This window comes from Rhinolophus sinicus, chromosome 1 (assembly GCF_057876585.1).
Source record: "Rhinolophus sinicus isolate RSI-liver-muscle chromosome 1, RSI-T2T, whole genome shotgun sequence".
NCBI lineage: Eukaryota > Metazoa > Chordata > Mammalia > Chiroptera > Rhinolophidae > Rhinolophus > Rhinolophus sinicus.
Window position 1 is genome coordinate 6,680,857 of NC_142501.1, and position 23,378 is coordinate 6,704,234.

Sequence of the window (23,378 nt, forward strand, 5' to 3'; positions counted from 1 at the left end):
CCGGAGCCTGCTAGGCCTTCTGCAACTACTGTTTCATGCTGTATCCTCCACTCAAAACTGGAAACCTGTGGGTTACCCCAAAACGGATCAGAGTAGCAGGACAAAATAGTCTCCAAAATCCAGAAACACCTTTTAAGCACGTGCCTCTTTCTTTGTGACGGGTGGTACAAGGTGTAACAACTTGTCTTTTACTTTGGAGGGACTATTCCAGCATGCCTCAGACCTCTGGATCCATAGAAACTTCACCAGGATGGCAGACCCCTAAAATTCCATAGGGTTTATCTCCTCCCCTCTGACAACACCTATCTTTCTGAGGCCTCAGGGATATTTGTTATTTTGTTACTTCCTTCTTACGGGGTTCAGTTAATATAATATCAGTGTAATGGGCTAGTGTGGTGATTATAGCCCAAAATGCACAGCTGCTTTGTAAATATCTGTGGAGCCCTCTGGGCAAACTTGATCAGAGTTCCTTCACATTAGATGATGGAGGAAGCAAGTGAGTTGACATAGCCATGAGATGAGACTGTGAAGTTGTATTGCTCTCCCTGCCGTGTAAAGGGAGACTGCTGATAGGAGTAGGAAACCAGCATTCGCTGTGTCTGTAGCTGCGTGTCGGATGCCAGGGATGTTGATTTGCCTGTGTGATTGGCATCATCACTTGATTAACTTGGCAATAATCCACCTTATTTTCAAACACACAAGTAGTTTTTTCACTGGCAAACAGGTGGTTTAAATGGGAATCTGGTAGAAGTCAACCCCTTCCCCATACCCTCGTCTTCCTATTCTTTGATGATGGTACTGGTCTCTGCATTCACTGCAGAGAAGTGGTACCACTTCTTGTTTGCTCTCCTGGGAAGAGCTGTGTGTTCTCTTGACCCTTCCTACCATCATAGCCCTTATTCCTTGGGTCAGAGAATGGAAGTGAGGATTCTGCAGTAACCACAAGTATCTGTTCCCATTATACATTCTGAGACTGGAGAAGTCACCTCAGGAAGAGTCTGTAATCCCACATGACCCGCTGTGAAAGCGACTTGGCTGCGTCTGCTATCTCCACAAGCCTCCGCTCTGACCGATAGACCGTGCTGGCACTTTGATTCTCCACGGGTCATCATTAGTTCCAAGCCACTCTCATAACCCTGAGTGGTCTGAGTATTCCCTTAGTGCATAGTCACCTTGGCAAATGGACAAAGGACCTTCTGGGCAAAGTTTAAAGGAAGGTTCTCAGTATGTGCATACGGCTCTCTTGGGTTCTTCAAGGGTACCCAGACTTCTCAACTAAGGGGCTCTAGGCCTGTGAATTGGTTTAGGTCTGCGACCTGGGAGAGGCCATGAATTTCCACTTCAATAACTCAAGGCAGGCTTTTGCCCTAGAGTTTTACACACACACACACACACACACACACACACGAGTGTGCATGTGTCAGGCAGCACCTTGCTCTTTCTTAAGGACGCTTTGGTCAGTTAGCTTGTGCCAGAAATCTTGTGGGTCAAAGCACGCTGTGGCGTATTATGATAATTATATTGCCATGTATGCCTAACAGAATCAGTTCATCAGTCAATCTCTCTCTCTTGACCACGTACATGGTGTTAACAGCAGAAGTAGAAGTAATAACCATCTGTCAAGCATTCGTTGCTATAATCATAATCATAATCAAAGTGCTCTACAACTGTTAACTGCTAACAATATTAGTACTTAGTGATGAGTGGTGTAAGGCAATAAGACACCGTTCTGTGAGACTGGCTAGTAGGGCAAACCACCCTGGTTCTGGAAGTCTGGGAAGGCTTCCTTGACAAAGTAATGATTGAGGAGAGGCTTGAAAGAGGAGTAGAATGAACCACATAGAGTGTGGGAAGCAGGTGCTGCTGGGCAATGTGGCCGTTGGCTAAGGAAGCGAGTGTGAGGGAGCAATCACAGGATGAGCAGGAGCATGACCCTTGTAAAGAACTCAAGGACCAGGGACCAGAGCGCAGACAGCACAGGCAGCGTGATACGGGATGAGAGGCGAGTAGGGCCAAGCTGTGCCGGCTGTCAGTTACAGAGGATTTTAGTTTTTATCCTAAGAAGCAATGGGGAGTCATGAAAGATTTTAAGCAAGAGAGTGATCTGGTCACATTTGCATTCAAAAAGAGCAGGCTGGTTAAAGGATGAAATATATTGGAGGAAGGCAAGGGTAGGTACCAGGAGACCAATTAGGAGATTATTGCAATAAATCAAGTGAAAGAAGATGGTAGCTTGGCACCATGAGTGGATGTGTGAATGAATGGACAGCCGGGTGAATGGGTGCATATGTAACATAATCTTAAAGAAACTTAATTTTATTTCCCCACTGTTCCTTAAAATTGCTCAGTCGAATTAGTTCTTTTGCCCCCGATGAAAACATGAGCAGACCTTTTTCTGGTTGGTCTTGGATTATAATAATCACAATAGCCAGTCCCACAGAGTAGTCAAAGCTATAGACTTGATTTAAATGTGAATTGTGTTCACTCACCAGTTAAGGCCCGGCTGCAGGCGAGAATAAAGGGGAGCACAGATGACTTCTCCCTTTCCCCACTTTGCAGTTTGCTTCCTTATTTTGCAAACTCCGTTTCTGATTCCTCCAAGGATGGGAGTGCACAGAGGAAGGAGAGAAAGAAAGGGGAGCATGAAAGTTCTTACTTGACTGGTCCTGCCACGAGCTGGGAACTGCATCTCTGGGCCTAACGAGTGTCTGAAGGTGTCTCCTTTTGTGAGAGCTTTTGTTGGTTTTTGGATTTAACATTTGGACTGCACGTCCATCGTTCTTTGATGAGGGCAAATGCATCTCCATCTCAGCTGCTCGCTTGTACCCTCCTCAGTTCCTGGGAATCTGGAAATAGAGAAGGAAAACCTTCTCCGTGAAGGTCTGTTCATTCTTTCAGGAGGTCTTCTTGGTCAGGAACTGAGATGACCCTGTGTGTCTGTGTGTGCACATGCACATGCTGGCTCTCTCTCACATGGTCCACATCTGACCCACACGAAGCCAGTTCTGTCTCAGCCACTAGTTTTTAGCAATCAAAACAGGGTAGTTTGTCTCACACCCACTTTGGCAACTCATGTGTTGCTTAAGGATCTCGGCCCAAATACCTTCGCCACCGTGTGATGGAAGCATGGATGGTGCTCAGTGTGTAAGTAACACAGAACAGCAGGGAAGGGGATGTGATTGAACACTTGCTGGTGATCCAGTACTGCGATAGGGTTTGTTTTGTTTTTTTTCCAACCTATTAGCTCTAATCCTTATAGCAACCCTCCCAGTGAATACTATTATTCCCATTTTACAGATGAGCAAAATAGAGAATCAGAACAGTAAGCGATTTGTCTGAGATCGCATGGGTAAGGCGTAAAGGAGCAGGGACTGCCACTCTGGTCTTTCCCAATCCCAGGGGATGCTCGCATCGGTTTGCTCCCGCTGGCAGCTTGCAATTCTGAAATTCTTGGCCCCTGCGTCATGGGACCACATGACTTTGGCAATCTGTTTGTCACTAATTTTCCAATTACTTCTTCTTGCTAAGATTTAAAATCTGTACCATTTTTCAATTTCTGTCCTAACAACTACCACAAGCCCAGTGGCTTCAAATGACACAAATGTATTCTCTTAAAGTTCTATAGGTCAGAAGCCCAGCGTGGGTCTCACGGGGCTAAAATCAAGGTGTCAGCAGGGCTGGCTCCTTCTGGAGGCTCCAGGGCAGAATCCGTTTCCCACCGTTTCCATCTCCTGCAGGCTGCCGGCATTCCTTGGCCGGTGGGCCCTTCCTACATTTTCAAAGTAACCAATGTCACACGCTTTGGCCCTTCTCCTGTCTTCACATCTTTCTTGGGCTGCAGCTGGGAGAAAGTCTCCGATTTTAAGAACTTATGTGATTATATGGGCCCACCTGGACAACCCCAAATGCTCTCCCATCTCAAGGCCCATACCCTTCATCACACCTGCAAGGTCCTTTTCACCACGAGGTCACGTACACACAGGTCCCAGGGATTAGGATGTGGACGCCTTGGGTGCCTTTATTCTGCACACAGGTAACTGAGCTCTTCACATAATGAATTTGAAAGAATTATTTCATGGACATTAGACTTTTAATCAAATCCCTTTGTTTCTTCCTTCAATGTATGCTCCTACTGATGGAATGTAGAGACATGCAGATGTCTAATGAGTTTGATTTTTCCTTGCTTTTTAAAAATCAACTTGTAGCACTATTTTACTGAATTATTTTGTTTACCTTCGATTTGACACTTCATATAAATTCATTGCTGCCATTTTCAATTCAATATTGGAGATGTAATCCATGCAGTGTTATAGAAGTAATGTTTAAATAATTTTGTGGTGTTTTTTTTTTTTTAAATCCAGATTTGGACTCAAAACTACCAGTAAAGTCAACTGGAAGCAATTTCTAGCATCACTGTATGAACCTCCATGGTTGGAAGTTAACAATACAATTCCCATGACCAAAAAAACCAGGTACGTAAAAAAAAGAGCTAAATCTCAGTTACACGTGCCATAACATGTAAAAGGTTAGCGAATATCTGAGTTACTTTTTCTTTTATTGGGTGACAAATTAGTCTGCATTGAATAATTATAAACTTTTATATAGTGATTTACAGTTTACAAATTATTTCCCAGATGTTTTTCTTATTTAGAATTGCCTTACTCTGTAGGAATAAGTATTATTCCAATTTCTAGGTGAAACAACATGACAGCAAGAGGTCTTAACAACATCATATGCTACTTAGTGAGCGGTGGAGACAGAATGCTTCTTGTGCCGCCAGCATCACTGAGCCTTACGTGGCTATTTGTGAAACCGTAGGAACTTGCATTTGTTAAGTGTTGTACGGAAAGGAGCGCCCCGTGTCAGCTGACTGCCCTTCCACCCTCTGCATGGTGCAGACCGTGTGGGTCACAGGGAATTGTCACCATGAGTGCCATCATTTCTGTTTTCGTTCTAACGTGTAAATTCAGATTTACATTATCAGATGAACTGTCGCGGGGACCCAAACATGTGAAAAAGCACTCACATGACAATTTAGAGTTTAGACTTTGCTCTAAGAAGTATTTTGTTTATGCTGATGTGCATCCTGTATTGAGTGAAACATATAAATCTTAAAGAAAACAAAACCAAACCAGGCTTTATAATCCCGGCATGTCCATTGAAAGCACCGTGCCTTATTGTAAAGTGAAATATACTGCGGAGTGAATTCCCACTTCATGGGTCCGCTCCCTGTCTCGGAAGTTGTGAATATTTGGTGGACGCCTGGTTACCAGCTTTCCTTCCAGGATGCAGAGCCACCCACCCCCGCCCGGGCTCCAGCTCTGGGAGGCACATCTGGGAGTTCATATCTTGGGCAAAGCTACTTCTGCTTCTTAGTAATTTTCTTGTCTGATAGCACCTGTAAGAATGAAAATGTGAATTTCATTCACTTTTAAACAGTCGTTGGCAACTGGGAGCAACCTTGGCCACCCAGGAGACATTTAGCAAAGTCAGGAGACATTTGTGATTGTCACAGCTCGGGTGGGATGCTACCAGTATGTAGTGGGTGGAGGTCGGGGATGCTGCTAAACATCCCACAGGGCACCAGACAGCACCCCCCACACACACACATAGCAAAGACCTGTCCCGCCCAGCGTCAGTGGTACCGAGGTGGATAACAACTATTGCAGAAAGCACCATTCGTGTGGTGCTCGTGGGCTCTCGGAAAACCTGGATCCAATGAGTCACATGAGGAGCTCAGACTCAGGAATTCCCCTACTTTATATGTTTCTTAAAAGAGGTGGTAGGGATGTGTGTGTGTGTGTGTGTGTGTGTGTGTGTGTGTGTGTGTGTTTGCACAACTGGAGGAAGCTAAGATACCTGTCTATGTGCGGGAACAAAACCTCCCAAACAAATCTGAGAATCATTCAGCAGGAGAACTACTTCACTCTCATTCTTTATTTAGTAGGAAACGCTAAACTATCTACAGTGGTATCTTGCTTTTCGAATGTCTCTGTTGACAAACATTTCGGTTTACGAGCACTGTTAATTTTATGGATCTATGGTATCATTAAATAGTAAAATTCATGCTAAATTTGCAGTGTTAGGGGTTGATTTTAAAGGTCTGGAATGGATTAATCGATTTTGTATTACTTTCTATGGGGAAACCATGCCTCAGTTTTCGAACGTTTCAGAACTGGAATGGTCTTCCGGAACGGACTATGTTCGAAAACCGAGGTACCACTGTAATTGACAGTGAAAGGGGGAGTATTTTATGGAGATTCTGCAGCCTCCTTTCTGGTCAGAGTCCATAGTGAAGGTGGCCTTGACCTCCAGCACGGGGGATCGTAGGCCTTCCAGAGCACGTGCAGGAGATGGACCCTAGTGAGCTCGGGATGAAAGCAAGAGGCCAGAGAGGGAGAGGGGTCTGACAATATCGGTGGTCATGGCCATTGTCACCAGAGAGGGGAAGCTTGTGAAGGTCATTGTCCCCACTGCGTTAAAACTGGGGCTGAGTGTGCTGCAATACGCTGCCCATACAGGGCGGTGCTGGTCTCAGCAGTGGACGTGGTGTCTTCCCTGGTCTTTTTTGAGACCCAGGCACAGATTGGCAAGAAGGCTGGCCATCGCCAGCTGGCTTGGGCAGAGGAGAGTGCTGGCACAGCAGAGCTAACTGACACCTGGGGGAATTGCGTCCATGCCGCCTCCCTTAGTAGGTAGCACGCTGACCGAGAGACGGAGGGTGCCTGCACACACACGTTCTGCGTTCAGGGAAAAGAGCCATCCGCAAAGAAAGTGTTAGCATACTTTTTGGGAGGGTGATTTTGTTTTCTTTTGCATTGAGAAAGAACAAAGTTCAAGAACGTAATTCTATTCCTGTTTTTCTCTTAATCTTTTTGTAGCACCAACTCCAGAAATCAATCTCGCAAGGAAAATATTATCACAAAGTTATTTAGACATGAAGGTCACTACACATCATTGAAGAAAGCACTGTTGATCAGTAACACGGTAAGATTTTCTGGGGGAAAACTCATTGTTTCTAAGAATGCTAGGATGCTCAGAACAAGACCAATAAAAACTACATATTCGTTCATTTATCCATCTAACAAACACTTTTTTTGAGCTCCTATTATATGCTAGGAATTATTCTGAGTGCGTAGGGATACCAGGCTTGACCCGAAGAGTTGGGCCCAGTTGGGAGGACAGATGACATAAAACCTATTCCAATACAGTAAGACACATGCCAGGGGATGAGATCAGTGTGCGGCAAGATCATTAAGAATGGAGTGACCAGTCCTAATGAACTGCTTAATTAACGAGTAATCCAGACCTGCTGAGCCTTCCCCCCTCAACCCAGACTTTATGGGTTTATACCCAACATGTAGCCCATAACAGGAATTTTCTTAGTTCCTGAGTAGCCTATGTACTTGTTTAATTATACTGTAAAGGGAAGCAAATTCATGAATTTGCAACTTGCTTTTAAACCTTACCTCCTGTCCCACTTTAATGTTTATTTTAGAAAAGCAGTGTTTGGGTATTTTTGACACACAGCCACATTTCCCGGTTGGTCATGCACTGAGCACATATAACAACTGGCTCGCAAATAAATCGGCAGGAGTGCAGTGAGTTACGTCCCTCAGGCTCTGCTATGGCCGTGGGCAAAGAGGAGTTACTTGGCCTCAGCTTCAGGCTTCCCAAGCCCGCTGACTGAGGGGCAGCGTGCACAGTAGGGCAGCTCAGGCAGAGCCCACAGGGCCTGGCGGTTTACTCTCGGAACTGGCGGCCCCAGCCCTTCACCAATCAATCTACTGCACCATTGCTTGGGGTTTCCGAGCACAGTGTGGATTCAGAGACTTGGGGTTCTGTTGTCCTGGGAGAACTTTGAGCTCACATACCTGTTTGTGATTAATCTTTAGGCCAGCCTGACGTGGCTTTTCTGAATGAGCAGTAACAGTGAGCTCGGCCATGGACCTGGCCCTGTCCTGACTGATTTACTTGTTTTCACTCACTCCAACCTCTCAGCTCCTCTGTGGGGTAGATGCTGTTACTAGCGTCCCTTGATCCTTTCGTTTCATCCTGATCTGCTGGGGTAAGTGGGAGCATGGAGTGAAGTAACCAGCCTGCAGCTCGTGGTGATGTGGAGCCAGGATTCCCTCAGCTGCCCCAGAGCAGGCGGGCAGCCCTGGGCGGAGCTGCCTCTACTGATAGACGAGGGCTTTGCGTGTTTACCCACCTCAGCTTCTATTAGTGTACTGGGAGTCACTTAATTAGAAAGAGCGAAATCTACCTCTCTGCTAATGGAGGGCTGTCATCATGCTGACCACCCCCGGTATCAGACTATCTCACAGTCACTGATGTGAGATAGAGCTCAGCAAAGGCGCGGTACAGGGGACGAATGGCCCCACGCTGGGCCCTGCCCTGGTCCTGAGGCTGAATACACAGCCGATAACGAGCTCACCCTCTGGAGGGTCACAGAGCAGCAGTGACCATCAAATGCCTTAGGGTGCAGAGTGTGTGGTTTCTGAGTGGGACTCCCCCTTTCACCATTTGCTTTGGTCTTGGCCACGTTTTTGGGATCTCGAAGGAGAAGGAGAGCAGAGGGAGAGACCAGAAATAGGCAGGGGTGGGCTCTTGCCTGGCTGCTGAGGACAGCCATGGGAAACAGGTCTCGCTCCTGCTATAGAGGGGACACGGGATGTTAGAGGACTGCTTTCCATCTGCTCCAAGCCCCACACCCACGTGGCTTTGGTGCCACTCGGCCGCCAGGCACCCCGAGTGGACCCAGTCACCCCGGGTGGACCCAGGCACTTACATTTAAATCAGGTGTGGCTCACTTTCTGTCACCCAGAAACAGTTTGTACCCTGCCTGTTCACCGACTCTTATTCTCAGTGTTACTTGGAGCTCACATGATTTTATAAATAGAAAATCCAAGAGAATTGTTCAAAAAAAATTGAAATTAATAATAGAGTTTAGAAGGTCATTGGATACAAGGTCAATATGCAAAGATCAACAGTATTTCTATTAACTGCAATAAGCAATTAGAAAAAGAAGAATTTTAAAAATATCATTTCTAACAATATTTTAAAAAATCAAATACCTAGAAACATACCTAATGAAAAATCTGCAAATTCTCTACATTGAAGACTATAAAGATTGCTTGTAGATATAACCCGAATCCTTCTCAAACTTTCAGAATATATAGGAGGAACACTTCCCAATTCATTCTCTGAAGCCAGTATTACCCTGATAACAAAAACAGACACAGAGATCATAAGAAAAGAAAACCATAGACCACTATTCTTCTTGAATATAGTTGCAGAAATTCTCAACAAAATATTAGTGAACTGAATCCAGAAACATAAAAAGGATTCAATCCTATGACCATGTGGGATTTATTCCAGGATTGCAAGGTTGGTTTAACTTCTCACCAAAGCTAATTAACGTAATACACAATACTAATAAAATTCAGGACAAAACTGCATGATCATCTTGAAAGATGCAGAAAAAATATTTGAAAAATCCAGCCCTTATCCATAACAACCTTCAATAAAGTAGGACTAGAAGGGAAATTCCTTAACCAGATAAAAAGCATTTATGATAAACCCACAGCTAACAGCATGGTTAATGGTAAAAGACTGAATATTTTTCCTCTAAGATCAGAAAAAGCACAAGAATGTCAGCTCACGCTACTTCTATTCAATATTGTACTAAAGTTCTAGATAAGCAGTCAGGAAAGAAAAGAACTAAAAGGCATCCAGACTGGAAAGGAAGAAGTAAAACTGTCTTTGTTTACAGACAACATGATCTTGTAATTGAAAATTGTAAGGAATGCGCGCTCGCAGACACACACACACACACACACACACACACACACACACACACACAGAGCTAGAACTAATAAATGAGTTCAAGTTTGTGAGGTATAAGATCAATACACAAAAGTCAGTTATATTTCTATAAACTAGGAATGAACAATCTGCAAATGAACTTCAGAAAGCAATTCCATTCCCAGTAGCATTAAAAAAAAAAAAGAATACCTAGGGATAAACTCAACAAAAGAAGTGCCAGACTTGTACACTGAAAATTACCAAAAAAGTTGTAAATAAATGAAGAGACAGTCCGTATGTGTGGATTGGAAAACTATATTATTAAGATTGCAGTTCTCTCCAAATTGATCTATAAATTCAATGCAAACTGCATCAAAATCCTAGCTGGCTTTTTTTGCAACAATTGAAAAACTAATCTGAAAATTCATGTGGAAATGCAAAGGTCACAGAATAGCCAAAACAATCTTGGAAAAGAAGAATGAAGTTAGAGTGCTTAATTTCCAGATTTGGAATCTTAGGATAAAGCTACAGTAATCAAGACAGTTTGGTACTGGCATATTGATAAATGGGACATAACTGAGTACAGAAATAAATCCTTAACACTATGGTCAACTAATTTTTGACAAATTCAGTGGGGGAAAGGATCATCTTTTCAACAAATGGTGCTGAGACAATTAGATATCCACATGCAAAAAGATGAATTACCATACACCATACACCAAAATTAACTAATAATGGACCCTAGACTCTTAGAAGACATATGTGTAAATCTTTGTGACCTTTTGTTAGGCAAAGATTTCTTAGATATGACACTAAAAGCATGATCCATAAAAGAAAAAAAAATCAATAAATTTGACATCAAAATTAAAAACTTCTGTGCTTCAGAAGAAATCATTAAGAAAGTGAAAAAACAGGCCACAGACTAGGAGACAATATATGTAAATTATATATCTGGGAAAGGATCTGGATATAGACTAGATAAGAACTCTTAGAACTCAATAAGAAGACAATCCAATTTAAAAAGTAGGCAAAAGATTTTAATAGATAATTTACCAAAGAAGATATACAAATGGCCAATGAGCACATGAAAAGATGCTCAAAATCATTAGACATTAGGGAAATGCAAATCAAAACCACAATGAGCTACCAGTTCACAATCGATTATACATGGCTATAATCAACCCACCTGGACGATAATAAGTGTTGGTGAGGATGTGGCAATGGACCTCTGCCACGGTGCTGGTGGAAACGTAAAATGGTGCCGCCATGCAGAAAACAACACGGTAAACAGAAATTTACCATATGACCCAGTGGTTACTAGGTATCTGCCCAAGAGAAATAAAAACATAATATCCACACAAAGATGTGTGTGTGTGTGTGTGTGTGTGTGCGCGCGCACGCACGCAAATGTTCACAACAATTACTCATAATTTCCAAATTGGAAACAATCCAAATGTTCAACTTGTCTCAAGATAAAGTGGGGCACCGCCCATAAAAAGAAAAAAAAGGAAATCTTGTCATCCACAACAACATGGATGAATGTAGAGGGTATTGTGCTGAGTGATGTGAGTCAGACAGAGAAAGAGAAATGCCAGATGATTTCATTTATACGTGGAACCCAAAAACCAAAATAAAACAGAAACAGACTCATACATACAGAGAACATTTTGATGGCTGCCAGATGGGAGGGGGGGTTGGAGGGGGGGTGAAAAAGGTGAAGCGTTTAAGAAGTACAAGTTGGTAGTTACGAAATAGTCAACTACAATACAGTATAGGGAATGTAGCCAATAATATTGTAATAACTACGGATGGTGTCCAGTGGGTAAGATTTATTGAGGTGATCACTTCATAAGTTATATACTCATAAATGTCTAATCACTATGTTGTACACCTGAAACTAATACAATACTAATATGTCAACTGTAATTGAAACCTAAAAAAAAAATTATTTTAAAAAGGTGTGCATATCGGTACAGTGGACTTAGTAACAGAAATAAAAAGGAGCAAAATACTGATCCGTGCTACATCATAGATGAACCTCAGAAGCATTGTATTAAGTGATAGAAGCCAGGTGGAACATATATACAGATGCATATATGATATTTTATTTATATGAAATAGCCAGGAAAAAAGCAAATACGGAGACAGGAAATAGATTCGGTGCCTTAGGCTGGGCATGGAAATGGGAAGTGACTGTGAATGGACACAAGGTTTCTTTGGTGAAAATGTTCTGGAATTAGATAGTGGTGATGGTTGCACAATGCGATACATTTACTGAAAAATCACAACAAATTAGTTGCCAATGACTCCTATTTAGACACAAACTGATTATCGCCCCCAAACCAAAAGTGAGCACACACATATCCTCTAAATTACTTAATTTTCCCCAAGAGAACCTATATCCTCTCCAGATTGTGGACCCCAAAGTAATACTTGACATTTATACACTATTTTATTACTTAATAAACCCCTTTGTCGCATTAATATTCATAATATCTCTCGACGAGGTAGGGGTTCTTTATTTCCCCTGTTTTTCTAGTAAACAGTATCTCTCAATTTTGATATTTAATTTACTTATTGGTAATTTTTTATTCTGGGGGAAAAAGTTTGCCTCTCAGTATTTTGCTCATTAATATGTTTTCTTTATGCGGCATGGCTGAAATTTTTCTCACTAAGTAGTTGTCCATTTATGTAATTGATGAGGTTGATGGTAGTGAAAACAAGCATAATTAGTATTCTTAGTAAATTGGCAAGTTGTAATTGAATTGCCAGGAAGTTTTGTGTCCCATGTGACTGAGCCACATAGCTCTCAGGTGGGGTTGGGGCAGCAGGAGCTATTCAAGCCAGCTGTGACAGCCGGTAGATAGCCTGTCCCCGAGAAGGTGGGTCAGCCCATGCTTGAAAACTCAGCCTCTTTCCTCCCTGGGGGCCATCTCCTGCCCATGTTGCTGTGGAGAGCATTGTAGGAACTGTACGACCAAAGTTCTAGCACTCCCCACCCCCCCTGCTGTTGACACGTGTTACCTAATGATTGTCAATTAAGGTACTCTTGTTTCCTATCAGAATTCTATTTAGCTAAAGCTCACTCTTTATTAAGTGATGCTAAATATATGTAATGCGGTTTTTTCCTTTTTTCTTTTTAAAAATTCCCTCTATACTCTCATGCTCAGAAACTGGATAGACAGATAACGGGAGAAGAATTGCGACATATTATAAATTGCATGGTCGTAAAAATAAGTGATTCGGAATTTAAAGAACTAATGCAGACGCTTGACCCCGGGGGCACTGGACAGGTCAATGTCAAAACGTTTATTGAACTGCTCAAAGAGGACCCTAAAGTAAGTGCTATAACAAGTTCACATTTGATTTTCTATTTATGGCAGGAAACTGAAGTATTCTTAGTAAAATAAGAGATGATGGTGAGATATGGTTTAAGTAAATAAATGACTTCACGCTTTTCACTGCGTTAATTTTCATTTTTAAGTAAGAGGGATGTGTTGAAGGGTTGTTTGGTCTTAACTTTTAGTGTCTAAATCGTACGGAAGGATGATATTGGACATTCCTGCGAACCCATCCCTGAGACAGCAACTTTTTGTGCAGGGTGTACCTTCTTTTCTGGGCACTTCAGCTGTACCCCTCTTGCCACCATATCTCAGGGAGACGTGTTTGTGAATTGCTCTTCTGGTCTCACCAATATTTTTAGAATTTTTATGTGAGTTCAGCTTTTTAGAAAAATAATTGCTCGCTGCCTCTAGTGACTAACACTTGTCTTTAGTGTTTGTTCCTTTGACTGAAAATTTGACAGTTTTGTTATTAGAAATGTTTCCGTAATTTTAATAGCTATTAACATTTAAAAATTTTATGAACTTTAAAAAAATCAGGTTGGCTTCAGATAATGCAGGCACTAGGCATTAACAGTGTCTTATTGAAATGTTTGTTTAAGACTTTTTTTAGCAACTACAAATTAGCTTTCTATTTTAATGTTATGATTTCCTGAGTGCCCATCTGCGCAAGGTAATAACCACATCTTAAACCCACGTCATTTGGTCCTTCTTGAACTTCAATTCAAAAGTCCCAGAGCCCTTTCACACAGAGAAATGAGTAATTACTTTTTCTGAACTCCACTGTGGGGCAGACCCTGCGTTGGCTCTTGAGAATCATTACCTCTAACCATCACAGAAACCCTCCACGTGGCCATCTGTAGGGAAAACAGAGTTGGTCAGGCTGCCTCCCCCGCCATCTGCCGACCCTGACCTGGCGAGCCGCCGGCACATGAGATAAAATGTTGCACAAGCGCCATCCATCCTGAAGATGTTGTTGTATCTACTTATGTAAGCCCCTGGGCTGTGCACCACTTTTGTCTCTGTGTGTGTAAAGGGGTCCGGCCATTTTATGAGGCCCGATGTGTGGGATATGTGGGCCGTGCCCAAAGTGTGTGAGGGCTGCTGAGAAGTGGGACTATGGGTCCGTGCCCAAGGGCTGCCGCTGTGGGCTGCTGAGAAATGACGCTGCTGCTGGCTGCGGGTTGTAACCCAAGAGTGTCTCGCTGTGCCCGGCAATGAGACAGAAGCCCTGGCCGTGCCCATGAAGCCTGTGAATAAAGCACGTCTGCTCTGCCTTCAGCTCCACGCCTCTTCTTCCCGCTCCCAGAGTCGCAGACACCTTACCTCCGGGACCACATCCCCCTCGGACGTCATGTTTTTTCTTTGAAGCCAACACTGTAGACAAGTAAGCAATCTGCTCCCCTTCCACGTGGCAGGTGGAGTGATCTTTGCTTAGCAAAACCAGCCCCTGTCAGCCCTGGAGGCTCCCTCATCCCTCCTTGGCACGTGCTGCAGCTCGGGCTGGCCAGCATTTCCTCCCTTCCCCTCTTGCCTCCCCGGACTGTTCTCCAGGTCTCAGTGCATTAGCGTCTTCCCGGGGACCCTCACTGACACCGCTGAAAGAAGCCGATCTTGCAGTCACAACCTCACACACTTGTCGCAGTTACGGTGTCATGTTTTTGACTTCTTTTGACCATGATGGTGACATGGTTGTGCCTCCATGAAGACAGAGGCCTTTCTGTTTTCTCTGCCCATTGTACCGCAGGGGAAAGCCCGGTGCCAGGCTCAGTCACAAAACGATTCGGTGAGTGAATGCATCAATATGAATGAGTGAATGAGAAAAATTAGAAAACGCAGATATGGCAATAGAAGAAAATAAAAAGCATGACTAATTCTGACATCGAGGAATTGTTACTCACTCTTATGCTTTGTTGTATATTCTTCCAAGCCAATGTACCTACACACACATACTTCTTTTTCTGCAGCTTTGAGATATAATTAATATACTTAAACTGTACACATTTCCTGTGTGTGATTTGATGAGTTGGATACATACTTTCATATATAATATCTATTTTAAAATGAGATCATATAATTAATGCCTTTTTAGTCTATGTTGTCATTTATTAATGTGTTGTTAACACTTAATGTGAACAAAAAATCTGTATAATTTTTAAAGCTACAGAGTTATTATTTCCTGGTGTTATAATCTAGGTGTTTATTTTTTTTCCTTTTATACATTTTGCTGCAATGAATATCATAGTACCTGCTTTTTCGTATCACTATGATTATTTCTTTAGCATAAACTTCTAGAAATGGAATTATTGGGTCAAAGGATATATATTTTATTTTTAAATTTATTTTAATTGTGTTAAAGAAGCACATATGGATAAAGTACAGAATGCAAAAGGGCAGCAATGAAAAGTGAGTGTTCCTTCCGCCTCTGTTCCCTAGCCCCGCCCCAGGGGAAGTCACTGTTGCTCTAGAGTCTGCAGATTATCAAATTGTCTCATATTATTCCTTGTCAACACTGGCAGTTTGCTTCCTTTTTTACTTTTGCCATTTTGCTAGGCAAAAAAAAATGCCATCTTGTTATAATTTCTAGGTGATGGATTTTGTTCATGTTTAATGTACTTTCTTTTTTTTTAATAAGTGCAAGTTCAATGTTATTATCTTCATTTCCAGGTGGGGGTTAGAGGGCAAACTCACTCACTCAAGGTCTCAGAGCCACTGGTGAATTAGGAGCAAAGCTGACAGTCCATGTTTGTCGCCTTCAGAGCTCCTATGAGTAATTTGTGTTGACATACTTTCTCTTTCCCAATTAGACAGGAAAACTGGCCTCCTGTACAGACGCTAAGGCACCTCCCCTCCCGACTTGGGATTCAGTAAGTAACACTTCCCTCTGTGGTCCCAGGGGGCTACCACCCCAGGTTACAAATGTGCCGCATGGTAAATATGTTGGGTTTTTTTTTCGTTAGGTGGAAGAAATTGTTCGTGACGCCATTACTAGGAATCTTGTCATTTTCTATAATATGCTACAGTCCTATGACCTCAAAGACACAGGGCTCATTGATCGAAATAATTTCAAGGAAATCATGCGCATATTCTGCCCACTTTTAACGATGGAGCATTTATCAAAGTGAGTTTTTTTGGTGACAAATTAAATCATGTTATGTTTTTCATCAAGTCTATATTTATAATTCCAAACCTTTTTCTGCACGTTTGCTATATTCATAGGTGAAATAGATAATAGCTACTACTTACTGAGTCCCTCCTAGCATTGGATGCTTGTCAAGAGTTTGGCATAGATCGCGTGATCTCTCCCTCACCACAGCCATGTAAGGGAGCTGTTATTCCTTTTCATGGATGAGGAAACAGGCCTGGAGACATGCGTCACATGGCTAGTAAGCGGGGCAGCCTGGGTTCTGTCCTGTCTCCGTGACACCTGTGCTCATAATCAATACACTGTTTTACTTCCCATAGTGTCTGGCTGTGATCAGCCGCCCTCTAAACGGTGGCGTGAGTTATATTTTGGTTCAACACTTGCCGTGGATGAGCCAAAGCTGGCAGGGAACAGGGATGTTGAAAGAAAGGAGAGGACAGTGTGTGAAGGCCCCTGTGCCAGTCCTGCCATGTGTCTCTCACCCTCCACATCGAGGGGCATGCACCTGGGGCACAGAGCCTGGTGGCTTCCTTCTCTACAGATGACCTTGACAATCTACAGCTTGAAACCCCTCATTCTTCAGGGGATGCTGCTGCCCAAGTCACCCCAACCGCCCTGCTGTCCCCGCAGGCTGCCTGACCCTAGAGATTATTTGTGTTTCCCAGCATGTGGGCAAGTGACCTGGGAGATTAGGTGGAAATCCAGCTGAATCACAGGGGAGAAATTTACTCCAATTTGTCTCTCAATCCTGGTTGGAATGTTAAAAATCGTGTTGCTTTTTGTGCCAGCCCGGTGGCTCAGGCGGTTAGAGCTCCGTGCTCCTAACTCTGAAGGCTGCCGGTTCGATTCCCACATGGGCCAGTGGGCTCTCAACCACAAGGTTGCCTGTTCAACTCCTCAAGTCACGCAAGAGATGGTGGGCTCTGCCCCCTGCAACTAAGATTGAACACGGCACCTTGAGCTGAGCTGCCTCCCAGATGGCTCAGTTGGTTGGTACGCATCCTCTCAACCACAAGGTTGCTGGTTCGACTCCCACAAGGAATGGTGGGCTGTGCCCCCTGCAACTAGAAAAACGGCAACTGGACCTGGCGCTGAGCTGCGCCCTCCACAACTAAGACTGAAGGGACAACAACTTGAAGCTGAACGGCACCCTCCACAACTAAGATTGAAAGGACAACAACTTGACTTGGAAAAAAAGGCCTGGAAGTACACACTGTTCCCCAATAAGCCCTGTTCCCCTTCCCCAATAAAATCTTAAAAAAAAAAAAAAAAAAGTCGTGTTGCTTTTGTTTACGTTACACTGATTTAAGGTGGCCCGAAATACAACCGATCTACTGGGCATTGTTGACCATTTGTGTCTCCTTCCTGTGAACACTCATGTTTCATAACCATTTTTTCCTGTGTTTGGCTTTTGTAGGGGGAAGGGGTTTATAAGAAGAGGTGAAGCAGACGCTCTCCTAAGCAGGAGAGGCTGGCGTTTCCGTTTACCCAGTTTTATCCAACGCTTTCAGAAAGATTAGTGTGCTAGTGTGTGGCATAAACACGGGGAAGGGGAAAAAGAGGTGACAGCAAGTCAAGAGAGAGTCTCTGGAGGGAGCTCCGGGAGGGGTCAAGGCCTGGGCTGGGGCCGTGGGGAGAGGGGCGGGAGGAGGCGAGAGGTCCAGTTGCCATCCGCATCTGCAGGGGCTCTGGCCGTGTTGGCCTCCACAGTGTGCGGTTGAAGGGCGGGGCCCCAGGACTGATGGGCAGCTCACTTCTCCTTCCCTTGGGCTTCCCCTCAGTATTAGGGAGGCCTACTGCGTCCCATCCCACTGAGCTGTGCTAGCTCTACACACGTCCCTTAATCTCCAGGGCCGTGTATTGAGGGGGGAAAGAGAGGCAGGCAGCCGGCCTGGCCTGGAAGCCGTGGAGCGAGCACAGTGCTGGGAAGGGGGGGCAGGAGCAGGAGCACGCACTCCCCGCGGGTGGGCAGGGCCAGGCGCAGAACTCCAGAGCCTGTGATGCTTCAATCTGGAGAATAAGGGAAGGGCGTTTCTGGACAGGCCATAGCAGGGAAGAGCCCAGAGGGCTAGGGGCACGTGGCATATTGGGGAGCCTTGGGCAGGGAGTTTTCTAGGGGAGGATCCGTAGGGGGACGAGCCGAGGGACAGACTGGAGCAGGCAAGAATAACTGTGCCATGCTGGGGGGCTGGATTCATCGGGCAGACAGGTCTGCGCCAGCATCTGAAGATCCCAGTGCCCGCGCCCCGGCCACTGGCCGGGCCGGGCACCATTGTGTTAAAGTCCCCACTGGCTCTGAGGCACAGTTGTGTTTGAGGAGCAACCGGAGCCTGGAGGTGGCCTCACATGGTGATGGGGACAAGTTCCAATTTGCACTTTATAAAGATCACTCTGGCTCTAGTGAGGAGAACGGACTGTAATAGGGTGAGAGGAGAAGCACAGGTGCTTGAAACGATGACGTAGAGTCAGAGGGGTGGATGCTTGTGACAGTAGAAGGACAAGATTTGTTGCCTCTGGACTTGGAGAGCGATGGGAGAAGAGGGAAAGGAGGCCCAGCCAGGGCTGCTGGAGCAGTCGGGTGAGATGCAGCACCACTGGCCAGGTAGGAAACAGAAGGAATAAGCAAATGGTGGGGAGGACGCCGGAAGGAGACTAGGAGGACGTGGGGCCCAGAGAGGAGTCTGAGCTGAGCTGCGACTCCGGGGTCCTCATTATCGCCACAGTTTGTTCATTTGTTCCATTTATCTTGGGGCAGATGGTAGACCGTCTGAGATGAGAGGCCCGTCTGTGGGTAGGACCTGGCAGAATAACCAGTGACCTGGCTGGGGCAGCCGGCAGGGGAGGCTGAAAAGCTCAGGGCCACGCGACAGAACAGCGGTGCTGGAACCTAAGGGAGGGGAAGGTCTCCGGGAACAGGAGGAGGTCAGAGGTCACAGAGGATGTAAGTGGGGCGAGCAGGACCAGGTGGGGCTGGGAGGGGCAAGGTGGACCCAGCATGTGCCAGCGATGTTTGCAAGGGGCGTGGGAACACAGTGCTGAGCCAGGTTGGCGTGTGTGGTAGACATGTTCGCACATGCTTGTAGGTGGGAGGTTAGAAGTTAATGTAAAGGCAGAGACTGAAGCCACGAATCTGGAGAGAGAAAGCAGATGGGGAGCCAGGTTGGGAAGAGGGGCAGGGAAGGGCTGACAAAGGGTGTCACCCTCTAAGTTCTGTTCCTGTTTTCTCAATCCGCTGAGAGGGGAGGCTGAGGGTGGGACAGGAGTTGCAAATTGTTGAAGGTTTGGAGCAGCTTGCAAGGGGCTGGAGAGGCCAGCCTCGCGGGATCTCTGCTTCCTCGTCCATAAAAAGGAAGGTGGTGCCCAAGCTGCAGTCATTCATGTTCTCAGTACATTTTAGCCTTGTGATAGCAACTCCTCTTTTCTTACGTATATTTGTAAAAAGCAAAAGCCTTTTTCTCACCACCACACGTTTAAAACAGCATCCCTGGCATAAGGAAGTCATCCTAAGACCGGATATCATGAAAACAATAGGAGTGAATCCTAGTGAGATGCTTCAGCCTGCCAAAGGCTCTGAGCAAGCAACCTGCCATCTCTTGGTTAAAATGTAGTTTACTAAGTAGAAAAAAAAAAAGAAATATGTTAGATATCACTTGAAATAAGAGGAATGCAAATTTGCGGACATATGTTGAAAGATAGTACTTCGTGCCAGCCAGGAAGTGGAGAGCTAGGCCCTGTCTCGTGTGCCGGTGGGAGCGTAAACGATTAAGCCTCTTTGGATTTCAGTTTGGTGTAACAAGAACCCCTCTCCCTCAAATGGAGCTACGCTTTGTCTCTGTAGTTCTTCTAGGGTGCATATCACGAACATACCTGGAGACTCAGGATACCCTTGGAGTACAGCTGGCCGGACTCGCCAGGGCGTGACTGGAGTGGGGTGAGAAGGGACCGAGGGGGAGTCTAGGTTTCTGGCTCCAGCACGTGGGGACTGTGCTCAGGATTGCCATTTGAGACTGGGGGGACTCGGAGAGGAACAGTGTCAGGAGTGAAAACTGGGAAGTTCCGTTTTGGACGCATTAACTCGGAGAGGAGATTGGTGACACACCGCCACCCACAGTGGTTGCACTCTCTCCACCTCGCCTACCCCTGCCCCGCAGTTGCTCTCTACCAGTCACCCAGCTCCATTTTTCATGGCTCTTCCTATTTATTTATGTCTATTTATTTGTGCCACCACCACGGATGTAAAGGGTGGGGACTTTGTCTCTTCACCCCTGAAGCTGCAGTACCTAGGGGTAGAATAGTTCCCAACTCACTGTCAGGGCGAGCGAGGGAATGCGTGTGTGAATACATGGATGAATGAATGAAAGAAATCCAGTGTATTGGTCATGCAGGCAGCTGGGTATTTGAGATGGAAACCTCTCTAATCCATGAAGTAGCCAACTTTATCTGTCTCAACTACAAATCTGATCACATTCAAACCCGGCTTAAAACCCTGGGTGTCCTGTTGCCGTTAGGAAAACATTAGCCTCTTTCAGCAGACCGTGGTTTCCCTGGCGCCTTGTGACCCTCGCCCCTCTCCAGAGCTGGGGCTCCTCATCCACACGGCCTGTTTGTTCGCTCCCAGCTCGGCCCTGAACCAGCTGAGAACCTGGGCAACACCTTCTTGCACCTCTCTGAGCCTCTCTTTCCTCATTCAAATATTACTTACGAGAGTTGTGGTAGGGATCAAATGAGCAGATGGACATAAAGCCTTTCACCAAGCACCCAGGCCTCGCTGTGTTCTCAATACACGTTTGCTGCGTCTGCTCCTGCTGTTCTCAGCTCCTAGACTGAACTGCTTCCTGTTCCTTGAAAACCCGCAGCTGTCCTGCCTCTGGGCTCTTAGGCGATCTTTTCCCTGGTTCTGAAAGACCAGTTTCCTGGCCACTTGGCTCCACGCGGTTGGAGCTCACAGTTGTAGCTGTAATTCTTAGCATGGCGCTTAGTACACAGAAGCATACGTAGTCATCAAAGCAGTTGTAATAACCATGCGTACTTGATGACACGTGGCTTCAGAGCTGGTGCTGTGACTCCTGAGCACGTGTGTAAACCTTCATCATGCTCCCGTGGCACTGTTATTACAGCTGCAGTTTATTGGGCATGCAGACACACGGCGGGCCAGCCCCAGGGCCAAGGGCTTTCTGTGGATCCTCTGACGTGAGGTTCCCAGTAATACTCTGAGGTGTAGCTACTTTTATTATGTGCCTTTTGTACTGGGGCACAGAAAGGTAAGTAACGTGCCCCAGGTCAGCGGTTCTCAACCCCTTTCTATTCTTAAAAAGTATGGAGGACCTCAAGAGTATTTGCTGTATGGAGTATATCTGCCATTATTTACTGCCTTAGAAATTGTTGTGTTTTGCTGTTGCCTTGGGGAAAACGTTGGGATTTCAAAATAAGGCTTTGTTGGGTGATAATGAGGTGACGGAAATTATAGCAGGTATAACCAACGGCCACGAGTCACGAGCTAGTAAAGTCGTGTCAAGAACCTGAGTTCATCTCTGGAAAGCCACTCTTGCCCCTCATTTATGCCCTAAGCGTTTCTACAGCCTGAGGAAATATTAGCGAGCACAGCCTGGACGAGCACACGTTCCATCAACGGTTAGAGCCGACTGCGCTCACACGGCAGGAGCCTCTGAAACGTCCACCAAAGACACATGAAGAGCCTGAGTCCAGTCAGAAGAGACAAATGACGTCGTGGTCTTCTTACGGAAACAGCTGTGGACTGGCTGGTGCCCTGGACGGGGCCACGGACCACTGCCCGTGAACACCTGCCCTTAGTCACACAGCCATCAAGACATAGCTGCTGTTTAGCCCCGGGATGCTGGTTCCACAGCTGTGCCCGTCACTCCTATGCTCTCTGCCTGGGCATGCTAGCAAATGTTTCTTTTGGGCCTCTGGCTTTACCAAGTTTGCAACAGGGAACATGTACAACTTTTATGATTAGGAAAATATTAACACAAAAAACGGTGAAGAAGAAATAGATCCTGCCACATAAGTGGTTTCCTACATTTTCTAAAATACTTGCGTATGCCAAAATTCCAGTATACTCATAAGTACTTCCAACATTCCTTACCACAATTTCGGAGTAAAATGTTTTCTTTTTTGCATGTGTTAAAGCTTGATTGCAGTATTCTTTACAAATAATAAACTGCACATAGTTCGATGATACTATCTGAGGAAAGCCATCGTATGTATACATCCATGAGACCATCACAAGCTGTCAGTCACAGCATCAGCATTTCCATCACCCCCAAAGCTTCCTTGTGCCCTTTTGCAATTCACCCCACCCGCTAGACATCGGCTATCATGACAGATTACTTAGCATTTTCTAGGATTTTACATAAATGAAAGCACACACAATGTTGTTGGGTGTGTTTTTTTGGTCAGGTTTTAGTCACCAAGCACAATGATTTTGAGATTCATTCGTGGTGTCATATGTATTCACAATTGGTTCATTTTCACTACTGAGTAGTAGTCTGTTGAATGGTCTTCCCACACCTTGTGGATCCATTCATTGGTTAATGGACATTTAGCTTGTTTCCAGTTTGGGACTATTGCAAATATTGCTGTCCATATTGCACAAGTTTTTGTGTTGCCGTACATTTTACTCCTCTTGGGTAAATGCCTAGGGGTGGGACAGGTGACTCCTATGGTGAGTGTATATTCAATTGCCAGACCGTCTTTCCAAAATGGCTGCCTCATTTTACACCCCACCAGCAGTGGGTGAGAATCGTAGTTACCCACATCCTCGCTGGCACTCTGGAGGGTCTGTCTTTTCAAATTTCAGCTATTCTAATGGGTGTGTTCTGATTATTTTTAAAATTCAGACTTTGCAGTAAGTTTCAGGATGTTGCTTCAGGAAGAATCCTCTACAAGAACCTTTTGGCAGGCTTAGGAGTCCATGGGCCACCCACCGTCTTCCCAGTTATCGCTCCGAAGGATGAGCCGTTAAGTGAACGTTGCCGGAAAGAGGAGCAGCAGCCGGCCCTTGCCGAGAGGTAAAATAAAAGCAAATGGAAGCACATAGGAAAATCACAGCGCCTGTTGTGCAA

At 45.1% G+C, this 23,378-nt stretch overlaps 1 protein-coding gene across 13 annotated transcripts in view; it reads left to right on the plus strand.

Moving 5' to 3' along the window:
* EFCAB6 (EF-hand calcium binding domain 6) overlaps nt 1-23,378 on the plus strand; it is a 218,053-nt gene that overhangs the window by 78,371 nt on the left and 116,304 nt on the right. For 10 of the 13 annotated variants that reach the window (XR_016020436.1, XM_088796050.1, XM_074326517.2 and 7 more), the window contains 7 exons: nt 4,362-4,472; nt 6,882-6,987; nt 12,978-13,145; nt 14,896-14,934; nt 15,956-16,015; nt 16,109-16,269; nt 23,154-23,324. Coding sequence is in view for 12 of the 13 variants with exons in the window: in XM_088796050.1 (XP_088652176.1) it covers nt 4,362-4,472; nt 6,882-6,987; nt 12,978-13,145; nt 14,896-14,934; nt 15,956-16,015; nt 16,109-16,269; nt 23,154-23,324 (816 nt within the window). In the remaining variant the exon portion in view is untranslated. The remainder of the gene's footprint in view (nt 1-4,361; nt 4,473-6,881; nt 6,988-12,977; nt 13,146-14,895; nt 14,935-15,955; nt 16,016-16,108; nt 16,270-23,153; nt 23,325-23,378) is intronic. The other 3 variants (XM_088796049.1, XM_019715052.3, XM_088796054.1) reach the window with 2 other exon arrangements.